Here is a 14,608-nt window from a genome sequence, read left to right on the forward strand (position 1 = left end):
ATAGATTAAGATAGTACGATGATGGTCATAAAAGTTGAAATCCCCTAAAGAGTGTGTAACAACTCACCTACTGAATGAACTAGTTCCAAAAATGGATGACGCTTAAGCGCGCGACCCAAACCCGATCATCGGGATGAGCGCCACTCCAATAGCCCACTTGTCCAAAATGTACCGGAAGATAGAAACAATGGTGTTTTCAGATGGATTTGGGAAATGGCTACAGCCCCTAGAGTTTGTCTTTTCTTATGGAAAGCGGACAGGGAAAATATTACCTACCAAACAAATGTTGGAATCTAAAGGTTTTTTTCTTCATCATTTGGATCCAAGAAGTGATCTTTGCAATGGGGCAATAGAGAATACACAACATTGTTTGATCAGTAATTCATCAACATTGTCCTTCAATTCCTGAGTTATCATCTTTGCAAATGCTGCTGGATTGGTCGTCAGTATTTAATTCAAATTTACTAAACAAATCTATTGTTGCTTACACCGCATTGTCTATATGGATGGCACGAAATGATAGGCAATTCCAAAAAAAAACAAAAAAAAAACAAGCCCCGATCATCATTGAGGGAAGGTAATGCAGGGCAGGTTCCATTTGTTAGGGACTTCACTGGCTCTGTTATTTATGCTAGTACTGGGAAATTCTCGTCAAATTCTGTATCCCAAGCAGAAGTTCGAGCAACATAGGAAGGAATATTAGTGCTTACTCAACAACTAAAATTTACAAAAATCTAGCTTGAAGAAGACTCTTGGACGGTTATTTAATGGATGCAGTCTCAGATATTCTGCAATGTGCTGAATTATTGAACTTCTTCGAGGCCTCCCAAGTGTTCATATAAGCAAACCAATCCGTTTACAAATTTGCAGGCCTTCAAAATGACTTGATTTTCACGTCCTTTATGCCTGAAAAAATAAAACTCTGGTTAATAGTCGTGCTGCCGGAGTTTGTTTTCAAAAAAAACATAAGAGGGAGAGAGAAGAAGAGGGACGAATGTGAGATTTTCCTTCTTTGAAGTTCACCTTTTAGCTAGGATGGCGACCAAGGAATGAAAACGAGTCTCGGTAAAATGCTGTGAGATGGGAAGCTTCCTGCAACACAAGAACTTTTTGTTTATACGTGCTTCCTATAACCCAGTATAGCACAGGAACCCATTCAACTGGGTTCTCCACGAGGATAGCACCCATCTACCAAATGCCCCGAATGAAACTAGAACGTCTACAGGTCCTTTTCAGATATAAGTGGAATGCATAATAATTTTTAAGGCTTAAAAACCCTTATATGAGATGGCAGTAAAGACAAAATATTGAAATTATATAAATATCAAGGCATCAAAACCTTTTAATTCCCCATGATAAAAAAATAACCAAGGCAAATGCCTCTCAACTAAGAAGTTTAAAGATCTAGGCACTCTCACTAGACAACCCATAGTAGCACCTTCATGCACTCTCGGTCGCTGGATATTCGAACACCACATCTTTCCCACAAAGCTTGCGGTAGACTCCAGTGAATGTTTCCAGCTTATATTCGGTGTTGTTGCGTTCCTTTGGGTCCAGAAAAATCTGTCACAAGAAAGCACCTGTTTTCAGTTTTGCACAGAAGTAGCTGCAATAAAGTTGTCAAACTGCAGAAATCAAGCATCACACATGATCGTTTACATTGTACATGATCTTGAAAAGAACAGAGATAGACCAAAAGAGAAGATAGAAAATTAATTATTTTTATAGACAAATAATGAGGTAGCATTAGAAAATAAGAACCTCCTAATCAAAATATATTTTCGCCTGGTAAGCTCATCCGGTCAATGATGCAGAAAACATCTTTAGATTTTTTCTGATGCTTTCTTTATCAAGGGGTGCCGAACGAATCTTATCAAGATTATAATTATTAATTATTAATAGGCAGATTATAATTATTGATTATTAATAGGCAGATTATAATTATTAATATTAACAGGCGCATCCGCCATTGGCAAGGACCAAACCAAAGAAACAGTTTATCAATTTGCTCCCCTAAAGTAGATTGCCCCAGCATCTAAAAAGGAAAGAATCATTGTCCCGCTTATATAAAAGATATAAACCTTTTGGACTCTCATATTCATTTTAAGAAACATTATCTCCACCAGAAGAAACAGACTCAATAAGCTGCAACTAGAATATCTAATAAGAGAACTAGAGAAACATCAGCCAGAGAACCTTGATGATCTTGGATCCATCCAAATGATATCTTACACGCCTCCCAACAATTTCTGCTGGGTACACAACATCTTCCAAGGTGGCATCATGAACAGCAGTGAGGGTGCGGCTGCGAGGGCGCACAACAGCTGAACCTTGCTTGGGTGGCCTCAATATCCTTCGTGTTGCAATAAGAATCACATCCTACAAGAGAAATCAGAGTCAGTAACATGACAAAAACTCAGTTTTGAGTTTATAAAATAAAAAACAAATATTAACAACAACAACAACAACAAACATATGAGAAGCCTATGAAACTATTCTATTTGAAGGCCTTATAGGAATCTGAAATATGCAGAAATTGAAGATAGAGAGCTGAGAAAGAAAAATTATCTTGATCACTTACCTATGCAATCAAATTGCAGCATCATACTTAGTCATAACCAAAGCACAATGTTTTCCATCACCTAAGGTGACTTTACAAATTTTACTTATTTTCTTTTAATTACTGAAAGAAAATATTACAATTGAAATTATGGAGAAAATACAAAATTCAGATATGCTTCGGGCCAAAGTTGGCTCATGTAACCATAGAGCCAAGCAAATTAATATTTTCCAGAAAGAGTTTTCAGCTTTGGGGAACTCCCTGCAATCTGCAATTCCATGTATCATGAACACTCATGGGGTAGCATACATACTTTAGCAGCAAAAATGCAAGGAGTTTTGCTGTTTCAACAGTCTGTTACAAAGAAGTGAAATCCATAAAATATTTCAACAGATCCTGTGCAAGGAAGTGAAATCCTTAAAAAACTATAAGACTTCAGAAAAGTGAAGTTGTTCCACAGCAAGCATACAACTGAGACGCTTAGGCAGATGTAACATCAGACATTGCTGTGATGCCTGATTATTCCATTCTCTCCATTCCACTCATATTCACAGAGAAAGCAATGTTTTGAATAATTATCAAAACCATTTTAAGTATTATTCTATTAGTAAAACCAAATATACCAGGTTGACCCTCTATTGATGAAGTTGAAGAAAAATCTAATAATGAAAAATGTTGTGAGACACATGAAAACCGTTTAGACTTAGTGTACATTAGCATCAAGCATACAAGAAAAAATGATCTAAGAAACAAATATAGATACAAACAGAGAAACACTTGTGGTTCATCAAACATGTTTAAGTCTCTTGTTTCTTTCCTTGCAACAACAGTCAACTTGATTTCAAATGTCAAGAAGCATTACAAGTTAGAAAAAGGAAGCCTCACTTTGCCACTGAACTTCTTCTCCAACTCTCTTACAAGCCTCACATGAATCTTCCTATAGGCTTTCCGAAGTCTGTAGGGTATATGTATAACAACAGCTTTCCGGTTGCCAGCTACATCCATTTGACTGCATCAAGTGACCCAATACAATTACAAACAACATCTCTAAGTAGTTGTACAAAGCATTCACACAAGTACAAATAAACCACGCTTACACTGCCGAATTGATGTAAAGGTCTTTCAGGTCACTCTTCAACTCCTGGTTACTGTTCTCCAAATAACATAATGCCTGCAATAAAACAACAAATTTTTAGAATCTATGGGCAGAAGCTTAAAACATTTAAATTCGTGCATGACTAACCTGAGCAACACTCTCCTCAAACTCTGATGGCTCAAGGCCCTTGTCCTTCTGAATTTTCTTCCGTGCAGTAAACATTTTGATCAGGCCCACAACGTAAACCTACAAAAGGGAATAGCAGAAATACTAAATCAAGAATTAAAACAACTAATACTATCAAAAGCCATCCTCCTTAAACAGCTTTTCAACCTTTCAAAAAAATTGTGTCTAACACTGCTTAATAAGAATATCTTGCCAATCATCTATGCAAATATGCAATCAATAGACATGCCATCTCCTGTAAATAATGCAAATTATGTACTCTATAGTCCAACAGTAACGAAGAATGCCCTCGAAGATGATTTTAATAGGTCAATTTACATCCACAAGAAAGTTTAAAACAAATCCAACATATCAAGACCATATATCTGGGGCAAAGGAATGATACCATCAGCATGATTTTTTTCCAAACATAACCAGTATATTCGTAGCCTAACCATGCCAATACGACGCATGAATATAGAGCTAGAGATATATCAATGTAAAAAGAGTACAAGATGATATAGAATAACTAATATATGCTGAATCTTTCCAATTAAAAACCATATGGAATGCATTTTGTAAAACGGATATAAAGACATATACAACTGAAATTTCATAAGAAAAAAAATCTTTACATCTTAAATGCGATCATAGTTATATCCGAAATATTAGTTTGATTCTAAGAGCATCAGCAAATCCGTAGACTGATGGTGTGATAAAACTGGATTTTCTGATAAAATGTTCAGTTCGATCCACACCTAAGCATACACCACATTAATAAAACTTTTTTAATTTCTTCCTGCTCAGTCTACGGCAATGAAATCCATAACGAAACCAGGATTCGATCAAATGACACAAGAACTAGAAACGGAAACAAAAAACATCAATTTTTTACAATGACAGTATTCAGAAAAAGCTCACAAGCGATGCTAATGGAGACAAAACTTTGAGACAACCGAAAATCCAGCAACAGAGGGATTGAAATCGACTCGTACGAGGCGTGGACCCGGAAAAGAAAATGAAAGCAAGGAGAACCCTAGCTTGTGGGGAGAAGGGAGTACCTTGCAGGGAAGGGCGAGAAGCCGAGATGGAGCGAGGGAAAGAGACCGCCACGGCGCCTAGGATTTCTATTCGAGCCGAGGGCCATTATGAGGGCCCCAAGGGTTGGACATTTTTACCATTGCGCCTTAATATTGAGACTTGAGGCGATAATCGATATCAGAGCGCTAGATCGGTTGAATCGAGACCGTCCAACATCCTCGTCAATCACGGCGCTCTAAACAGAATCGGAAGGCCGCCAAATGTTCAGCATCACATGTGTTCTTTCTTTCTTTCTTTTCTTGAATACCTAGGATGGTAGAGATGGAGGCTATAGGCCCAATCTCCAAAATAATTATTATTAGTAGGTGTCAAGTTTTCGACATCTCGATCTTAGAGGCTGAGCTGTGAGTGGCATAGGCCGGTTTGAATTATACTTAGCGCGTTGCAGACTAGAATAGTCATGTTTAAGGATGATTCAAATACGGTGATCAATTAGATCCACTGGCGGCGTGGGTGGGTGCCACCTTTTGCTTCGAAATATTCGGACCATGATTAGTGGCGGCGTGGCTTTCCAGACAAGTATATTTATAGAAAGGCAAATGGGGTTGTGGATTGAGTGACCTTATATCGATCACTTCAGAGAAGCCTTATGGTTTAGAGAGAAAGAGTTACCTAAAGCACTCCATAACTTATTGTTCTTTGGCTTTTTTTTTGGATGTAGAGGCAAACTTAAATTCTACTCATTTATCAAAAATTTAATGTTGAATCTGATCTCTTTACTAAATATATGACCATCCATATAATATATTTAATAGATAAATTATATTAAATTTTAAAATATTAAATAAATTTTATACGGGTTAAATGAGATTTAATTTTTTATGTAGGTTTTAAATAATTGAAATCTAAATGGACTAGATTATAATTATTTGGATTGACCTAACTATTTCTTGTGTTAACATGGGTTAAATGGATGAGAACTCTAAGAAACTGATTTATTATAAATAGCCGAGGCGAAGTATATTATTGACTTTTTTTTATTTTTGGTATGGCGGCCACATTACATTGCCCTTCTATAAATATAACACGTGGCCTCTTTTTTTTGGTAGGATTTCAAAGATGGCTGCGTATGAGGCAATCTATTCTTGGGCACTATCAGCTTCTGAATGTATAAAATTGCGATGGGCGACCTTTCCATTATCTGACGACCCTCCGAACGGTCTAATCCAATCAAAGACTTTCTTAGTGGAAGAAAAATCCTACTTTGATCGCGTCCCAGAAAAATCCACGAGCCTACCGCCCTCTCGCTCCCTCGTAGTTTTTCTTCTTGCCGCAGCAGAGAAAGAGAGGGGGGGTTTAGAACTTTGAGATTTTGGCTCCACAGGAAGGGGGGAGAGAGAGGGAGATGGATGAGATACTGAACAAGGTGGGGGGCTACTGGTTGAACAAGAGAGCCAGCAAGGAGATCTCCTCCGTTGGTGATGACATCAACGTAAGCTGCCCACTCTCCTCCATCTATCCCCAGTAGAATTCGGTTCCATGCAATTGTCCTTTTTCATCGCTTTGATTTGTTGTTCTCTCGCACTCGATCTGGCTAATAATTTGAATCAATTATCGGAGAAAAGGGAAGCTTTGATTTGAATAGAATATTGGGTTTTGGGGTTTAAATTGCGAATTAGTTGTATGCAGATGTTTAATTTCAAAGCAGAACTTATTATTGTTGGTGATCTTGTAGTCTAACACTCTAACCTGTATAAAGATCCTGTCTTTTTGTCTTTACTTGGAACTATTCATCATGAACTAATGGGTTATTGAGAATTTTGTCCAGTCCAAACATGATCTAGATTTAATGCTATATGTCGAATAAATGAGTTCAGAACAGAGTTTTGCCCTTCAGGATCTTCAATTTATATGAGAGATTTGGTTAATTATGTCTGTCGTGGTGTGGGAAATTAAAGTAGAAAGTTCTTCCACAAGAATGTTGTTTTCTGATAACTGATTGTTATGGACAATTAGATAACGTATTGGTGCAAGAAGGATTACTGAAGCAAGTATGATGCTCAAATAAAATTTTTGAGGAGTTAATTGTGATTTTAGTGTTTTAGCGTCTCCTGTGAAGACTGGTTTTGGACAAAAGATATCCATAGGGTTGATTTCTAAGTTAAGAGGACAGGAACACATTCATTTTCAGATGGATTTAAGTTCTCATACTTTTAGATAAGTTGGAGATGATAAAGAGTTTTTTTCTTTTTCTGGAGAGAAGATAAAGAAAGATAACATGCTGGCTATCCTTAGTGGTTTTAATGACAGGTATATTTTTTTGCCATATTAACCCTCTCTCCACTCATTGGAAATTGTGAGTAATTTGTGGTACTTGGCATATGTCCAACAAGTACTGACAGGATCATAGGAAAAAGGCATCAGAAGAGTTTGTCGCTAAACCAAAAGAGGCTTCTCACTTGTTAATTTTGTATTGAAAGAATAATGATCTGGTATGTCAAGATTGAAAGCGGCAAGATATGAGCAGATACATTTTCTAAAAACCTACTGATGTCACTAGTTTGGGAGTTTATGAGCAAGAGGGAAGGGTAAGAGCTAATGTTATAAGAATCAAAGAGAAGTGTTTATCAATGAACATGACTCAAAAAAATCAGAATGCTATTTCTCTTATTAAATCTTGTCACCTGACTTTGTTTAAAAGCCATAAGTAGTACCCAGTAATAATTTTTTTCAAAAAAATTTGGAACATAGTTGCACAGAATTTGGATGAACCCCTGTCTGATACCATGTCAAATATGCATGCCTATTGCAAGACAATTATTTCATCTTCCTTGGCATATGAAAAGTTGGTATTCGTATGATCTGCATCATTAACAGAGATGCTGGGGAGAGATTACAGTAGCTCCTGTGGCTGACAAGAGTGCTATATATCTTTCAGGACATCTAAATCTTTCATGAACATGTAGGTGCTGTGAATTCCTGGGAACTTTAGTTGAGGGATACTCTTTGAAGATCTTTGTGCGTAGATGTTGGATTGACACTATGCACTGTTACAATAAATATCAAGGACATGAAAGTTAAGTGATAAGATTAGGATTAGACATTTAGGACATGTTTGGTTGGGGGGAGTTGAACTCTAGAATAGGAATGGGAATGATCTCTCATTCCAGCTGTTTGGTTGGAGGTAGTCCCATTTTCATTCTAATTGCAAGAAGAAATGTGAATGCCCCAATCTCCCAAAATCCAATTCTTACTCTCCCCTAATATTCAAATCCCATTCCAATTTCGATTCCAATTCCGGTCACAAACTAAATGCATCAAGGGATATAGCCATTCCGATTCCGATTCTAGTCATGAACCAAATGCACCTAAAAAAAATTGAAAAAAATGAAAAGGGAATACGAGGCACATGTGATAAAAATAAAATAAAAGAAAAGAAAGGCCTTGAGGAGTAATCTGTGAATTGTTCGCATCGATTTGTCAATTTTCACTCGATCTTGTAAAGAATTTTTGGTTACGTATTGATTCATTTTTCAGATAAAGAGGGAAGGCTTATGAGGCAAAGTTGTGAGTTGCTCGAGAATTTCCTTATAGAACAACTTATATCTTCGGTTACCAACTAGAAAATTGACTTTAGAATGATAAAACACTGTTCATGGTTGCCAGCTGATTTCTTTGGGTAGACTAAATGACAATAGTTGGATTCAAAGAATTGGATGCAGCAGATAATACTAGTCTGAACAAGTTTGGAAGTCAACTATTTTTAATGTGTCTTGACTCGAGCACCTTGTAAGCTTGTAGATAATTACTTCAGAACCACCTCACTTCCATGGTCCTTGGCTGTTGTTGCCCATGTCTGTGATTAATATAAGTCAAATATACTGTCAAATGATATCAAATTTGTCTCCTGAGCTAAAAGGAGAATCTGTGTTATTAATGGCTGGAGTCCACTGTGGTTAATATCTATTGCCAGCTAGACTGCTAGTACACTTATTATATCCGCTGGTTACAATTCTCAAATACTTGCGTTACAAAGGTTTCTTTTGTCCTACACTTCCAAGAGTATTAGAGATGCAATTGCTGCTTACATACTTGATCATTAGAGTTATTTATTTTCCTCAATAAGAGGTCATGATTTCTGAATGATGCACAAGTCAAAATGTTTTCATATTATGTTCATATCTGGACCAATGCTTTCTCTTTTAATACAGTTTTGAAGTGTCCATATGACTTTTCTCTTGTATTGACATAAGCTTTTGAAAATGATGAAATCAGTCACTTTCTAGCAGCATTGAAGGAGGAGCAAAGTGGTTGGTCAATAAACTCAAAGGTGTAGTATCCTTCTTCACCATTTGACATTTCAATTTGTTGTCCTCATTTACATTTGCAGTCTTAACGTTTTTGCATGTTAAGCAGTTCATTCTCTTCAGTGTAAGTAAAAAAAAATCCTCATAATGACTGGTTTTAGAGCAGGAGCCTTTGCTTCAGATTTCCCTTTGTGCTTATTGCATTATCTTTTTTTTCTTTGATGTGAATTCCTACCAATGTCGGTTGAAATTCATTTTATAAGTTTTTGCTATCTGTTGCACTTTCTTGAGTTTCCAAGGATGTAACCAAAATATCTATTCTGGGGAAGATGACTTGCATTATAGGGTTTGTACTTACTTGGTTCCTTTAACAAATTTAATGGCATCTATCTTATATATGCCTCTTTTCAACATATAAGTGTATAACCAAATCAAATTTGTGCCTTTAACAAATTTAATTACTTTGGACGATCCATGAGTGCAATCTTGAGTCTGTAAAAATTTGCCGTTGCTATTTTCACCTACAATCAAGCTTGTTTCCAAAGGTTTAAGTCAACTCTTCTTTCTCAAACAAGTAATATCTAGAACTTTTTGCCCTGTCCAAGGCTCATATCACTGCATCTTTGCCTCATGCAGGTCATGATGCTTCCATTAGGCATTCGCTATATGTGATAGCCTACCTGTAGTGGTCTTGGAATTTCCTTCAAGAATCTTTACTCTTCATTGAACTGATGCTGCTTTCATGTTCTGGTGGGACTGAAGGTGGCATCATTCAAGCCGCTAGGCATTGCAATTGCTTTGCGATGAGAACCACTGCGGCATGATGACCATGAGTTAGGTCATTGATGAAATGATGATTGTCTCAAGTGAAAAGTGAAAACTCGATTTAGTTGACATCAGAGAACTACAGGGCCAATCTTGGCTAACTTGATTTCTGCTCCAACATTTTTTGGCTTAGACTATTGCATACTCAAAATCTGCTGTAACTGTCAAGGAAAGAGTTTTTCCTCTTGTTACTCTGGGGATATATGATAATATTGCTGCCGACTTCCCCTCTTCTCCTTTCTTCTGACTTATCCTTTTATGAATACTTCAAAAAAATGAAAGAATTTAAATATAAAAATTCTTTCTTTGTTTATTAGGTCTTTTTTTTGATAAATTCAATATGCATGGTGCATGACATGTCCTCACTACAAACTTTTATTTTTATTCTTATTCTCATTTTTTCGTTTGCTATGACTGATGGCATGACTTGCCTCACTGAAAAATGAATAATTCCAGGAAAGATGCAGAAATCCCTGCCTGATCTTCTGCAGGAGTATGATTTGCCAATAGGCCTCTTCCCTCGTGATGCCACCAACTATGAGTTCAATGAAGAGACACGGAAGCTTACTGTGTTTATACCTTCTGTATGTGAGGTTGGTTACAGGGACTCCTCTGTCTTGCGTTTTTTCACCAGTGTGACTGGGTATCTAGAGAACGGAAAACTAGCAGATATCGAGGGAATGAAGACCAAAGTTCTGATTTGGGCAAAAGTGACTTGTGTCACAACTGAGGGATCGAAGGTCCATTTTACCACTGGGGTGAAGAAAACCAGGAGCAGAGGTGCATACGAAGTCCTCAGAGATGGGATCAGCATAGACAAGTTTTAGGTTGCTATTAAAATGGCAAGTATGTTTGTTATGTGAGCTAGGGTTTGTGACTGTTTAAGTTTGTGAATATAGAACTCTTCATCCTTAAACTTTGTACAACATACTTGTAGCAGAATGTGTCATTTTTTAGTAGCTCGCAAAAGTACGAAGCTTGCGGTTCACCCTTTCAACTGCCTCCATATGTTTCATGAGTTTGCTGGATTCTAGCGCTGCTATCACCAATGGTGGGTTTGAGATGATTTGTTGTCTGCTTCCAGTTTCCTGCTCATATTTATTTATTAAGGTTGCTGCTCATGTTAAAGAAGAAAAGCTATGCAGGCCCATCGCTGGGTTTTCTGTCAATTTCTTCATAACAGTTGCCGGTTGGTGTTCAACTCTTAGGCACCATTCCAAGTGTTCAATTACTCTCGTCTATAGGATCTGTTCCAGGGCCTGTTTAGATTTCCACCATCCTATTCTTGTGATATCCACAACATGAGTTGGATTCATGAGCAAAGAAAGTAGACAGAATGTTGCGAGCTGTGAAGGGTAGGCAGTGCCAATTTCTCTTCTAACGTGTAGTTTTCAGGAATCATGATGCCTTGCGACTGCACAATTTTACAACTTTCGAATACTGAGACTGACTAATGCTCTAGTGCAACAAAGGAAGGGTGGCTGAACAATGAGTTACCATCTACTTAATACTGACTGATAATACTGAGATCTCTTCACTCTTCCTCCTGGTTTATTCATTGCCATCTACTTAAAAGGGCATGCACTACCAACTCACCTGAGAGCAATGGGCACAGCTGGTCTCTGTTGCTTATTCTACAGAGAGAGATTTGGAACTTATAAACTCCCATTGGATTCTCAACTAAAGCAAATAGTCCCACCTTGTTGCTAGAATTGTTTACCATTATTCCGAGAATAGTTTCCTGAGGATCCACCACTGGCCTGAGCAATCTCTCTTGAGCACCGTTAACGATCATCAATCTACTACTAATCCCCTGTCCTTTGTAGCAGCTGCAGACTGGTATAATACACAGGGTGGATGGCTGTTGCATGGGGGTTGGTCCATTCGCATGAGAACAGGGAAAGGACAGCGAATAGAGTGGTATTCAATAGCATCTTTCATGTAAAGAAGTAGAAGGTTGAATCTGAAATCTTTGTTTAAACTACCGGATGGATATATCATGTATGCTATAGAAATTAATGCCATGAGATGGCTTCTAGAATACCAGTAATTTCTCTTCAAATTCAGTTATTGATCTCAATCTTCCTCCCTGTATCCTACTGCCTTCATTAATCAATTTTAACATAAACACAGTGCTGCTTCACTGCAGAGTTATCATAAAGATGGTGATAATGTCTGGCCAACTTACCAAGGACAGATATTCCCACATCCCCGCAATCATATACTGCAGAGTTTTTCCTTTTTCCTTTTAACCAAGCCTGCTCGCATGAGTGGCTTTATGCATGCCGATGGATAGTAATAAAACTATAAACTAACTTTGTAAACCAGAATATTTATGTAGCTATTATAATTTAGAGAAATATGATTCTGTAAACTAAGATCCGTCGTACCGGTACCAGTCGATGTATCGATGGTGGCCCAAATCGGTACGTACCAGTTCTGTACCGGTCCATACCCGATACGAAAGTCGTACCGGCCGGTTTTTCAATGAAAAACTTCCGGTACCGGATTCTACGCTAATCCAGTGCCGGTTCCAGCCCGGACCGATTCGTACCAGCCGGTACGGCATACCATGCTGTGAACAATTATTGGGGCTTTCATGCCCATACCAAGGAAATAATCAGAAAGAACAACATGTTCTGTGACTCACCAGTCAGAATATAGTTTGCCACAAACATGAACATGATTGGGAATGACTGCCATATCAACTATCATATCCAAAACCATTCCCTATTGGTAAGCTGGGAGTTAGCAATGGCGAAGATGGATCTTAATGCATGCATGATGACAGATGGATGTTAATGATCCAATGAACAGATAATGATTCGGCACCAAATAAGAGGTGTTTCATGTTTGGATGACTTTTGTGTTGCACATGGATAGCATGCACTGGCATCAAATTTAACACCATTAAATCACTGGTTGAAAGTCCACCAGCACAAGTAGTTAAGCTCTGAATAGAATCCTCTATTCTTATCTATGTACTGGATACAATAGTCAATTTAGTGGATGATTTATTTCCAAGGATCCAGAGTCTCTAGACTCTGTTCTCCCTGTTCTCTATCACATATTGACCACACCAAATGTTGGCAGTTATTCTCCAGATGAAGCATTAGGGCATCTGAACAGCCCCTCATGCTATAAAAGAATAGCATGCTGGAGCGTCTAAAATCCATGTATGAAATAGTTGGCAATGCTCAGGCATATTTGAGAAGACAGAAAATGGAAGACAATAGCAAGATTGGTAAGAACAATTTCTACACCAATGCAGGAACTTCAATAAGCCAAAATACAGTTCCTCATCTTTTATTATGTGAGTGTACACGTATGCTGATTTTACATGCAGATGTCCGTGGAAACACCTAATGTAAGCACTCCTATAGATCTCTGTAAATAAGCTTATTATTAAATTAAAGCTAAATATATTGAAGCAGAATTTCAAGCAAACTGACGGCGCTTAGAGTTAGAAGAACACATCAAAAAGAAGCCAGGAAGACTGAATCACCAAGCCTAATTATATATATATATAGGCATAAGTGGAGTTCCAACTTCCTGAATGATCTATTAATTCTGCTAGCCGGTGCTTTGAGGTGCACTATCTTGATACTCAAAATAATCTTTTGGTGATAATCAGCCCTTCTTGCATTTAAAAGGGAGGAAGAAAAAAATGCAAGCCAACTGTTTTTGAACAGTTAACAAAGAAAGTTTCATTCACAAGGCACACATGTCCTCTAATATGGTGCACTAGGTCATTATTTAAAATTTACACCTGATTCGTCCACATTTAATTGTAGTACTTGGTCATCAAATTTCCTATATCCTGGAGAAGGAATCCACATGTAAATCTAACCCACTAATTTGATATTTTGACCAGTAAAGTATCATCTCAAGACATTATGGAGTGTTTGTGTAGGGTTCAGGCCAACAAAAGGTAGACAATTAAAAGGTATCAACACATGCAGTTTAGTGTCAGGAGAGAAAGGGGTACTATTGATGAAATTTCACAAAACACAAAGAATGGAGATGATCACTTCTATAAAGGTTATGGATTTGGTAGGTAAAGATTATGGAAATATTGTGGAAGCTTGGGGGTTCCTACTTAAGTTGTTCAGTTGTTCTGCCTTCTTCTTGGACTTACTATGCTGCAAACTTTGGTTTCCCCTGGAATCATCTTGTTAGGGATGATGAAACTTCACAAGTGTTTTTTCTCTATTACCAACTCCTTGATGAAATCATCTTATCACTCAACCTGAGTATGTCTTAAATACAAACTCTAAAAATATGAAACTAGGTTTACAAACACTGCAGTATGGAGAGGATTCGGGAGAAGCCAAACTGAACTCTCTATGCAACATAAGAGGCTTAAAATAAAAAAAAATCTTGGTGCAAGCAATGCTCTTCAGCTTGCCAAAATTTGTGCACATAAAAAGTTTTGGAGAATAAGCGAGATCAAATATTTAGCCCAAAATGAGTGCTCAACAATTCAACCCTATTGGAATTCAAAGCCTAAAAAGATTTCCAACAAAGTTCCAACGAAGCATATCAATTTCCATATTTCCAGCAGTTTAAAGATTTTCAAGAAAGTAAAGATTTCTCTTTTGAAATGCAAATCAT

General features: G+C 37.4%; 2 protein-coding genes across 4 annotated transcripts; one reads left to right on the forward strand and one right to left on the reverse strand.

Annotated features, from left to right (window-relative positions):
* Positions 1 to 436: 436 nt before the first annotated feature.
* Positions 437 to 4,991, reverse strand: LOC103720212 (small ribosomal subunit protein eS7-like). Of its 3 annotated transcripts, none has more exons than XM_088713952.2 (8): positions 4,883 to 4,991; positions 3,804 to 3,902; positions 3,658 to 3,731; positions 3,446 to 3,569; positions 2,197 to 2,379; positions 1,439 to 1,563; positions 1,024 to 1,092; positions 437 to 906 (listed from the first exon to the last, which is right to left on the reverse strand). In XM_088713952.2, exons 2-6 carry the CDS (start codon positions 3,876 to 3,878, stop codon positions 1,441 to 1,443), a joined length of 579 nt encoding a protein of 192 aa, XP_088570078.1. In that variant the 5' UTR covers positions 3,879 to 3,902; positions 4,883 to 4,991; the 3' UTR covers positions 437 to 906; positions 1,024 to 1,092; positions 1,439 to 1,440. The 3 variants fall into 3 exon arrangements, with proteins under 3 accessions (XP_088570078.1, XP_088570079.1, XP_008808037.1); XM_088713953.2 differs by lacking the exon at positions 4,883 to 4,991 and adding an exon at positions 4,743 to 4,767; XM_008809815.6 differs by lacking the exons at positions 437 to 906; positions 1,024 to 1,092 and having other exon boundaries at positions 1,295 to 1,563.
* A 1,074-nt stretch (positions 4,992 to 6,065) lies between these two features.
* On the forward strand, positions 6,066 to 10,991 carry LOC103720211 (uncharacterized protein At5g01610-like). The gene is made up of 3 exons (XM_008809814.6): positions 6,066 to 6,354; positions 9,138 to 9,192; positions 10,451 to 10,991. The coding sequence occupies exons 1-3, from the start codon at positions 6,268 to 6,270 to the stop codon at positions 10,819 to 10,821; spliced, it is 513 nt and encodes a 170-aa protein (XP_008808036.1). The 5' UTR covers positions 6,066 to 6,267; the 3' UTR covers positions 10,822 to 10,991.
* Positions 10,992 to 14,608: the final 3,617 nt, after the last annotated feature.

Source organism: Phoenix dactylifera, chromosome 17 (genome assembly GCF_051530095.1).
Source record: "Phoenix dactylifera cultivar Ajwa chromosome 17, Ajwa_hap1_PhDact_Kaust_v1.1, whole genome shotgun sequence".
Lineage (NCBI taxonomy): Eukaryota > Viridiplantae > Streptophyta > Magnoliopsida > Arecales > Arecaceae > Phoenix > Phoenix dactylifera.

Excerpts from the sequence above, each read along its gene's own strand:
- LOC103720212 (XM_088713952.2), bottom strand. The coding sequence starts at position 3,878 with ATGTTTACTGCACGGAAGAAAATTCAGAAGGACAAGGGCCTTGAGCCA. Across the intron at positions 3,732-3,803 it reads TTGAGGAGAGTGTTGCTCAG|GCATTATGTTATTTGGAGAA; the intron begins GTTAGTCATGCA and ends GTTTTATTGCAG. Across the intron at positions 3,570-3,657 it reads CTTTACATCAATTCGGCAGT|TCAAATGGATGTAGCTGGCA; the intron begins GTAAGCGTGGTT and ends CACTTGATGCAG.
- LOC103720211 (XM_008809814.6), top strand. The coding sequence starts at position 6,268 with ATGGATGAGATACTGAACAAGGTGGGGGGCTACTGGTTGAACAAGAGA. Across the intron at positions 6,355-9,137 it reads CCGTTGGTGATGACATCAAC|TCACTTTCTAGCAGCATTGA; the intron begins GTAAGCTGCCCA and ends TGATGAAATCAG. Across the intron at positions 9,193-10,450 it reads GTTGGTCAATAAACTCAAAG|GAAAGATGCAGAAATCCCTG; the intron begins GTGTAGTATCCT and ends GAATAATTCCAG.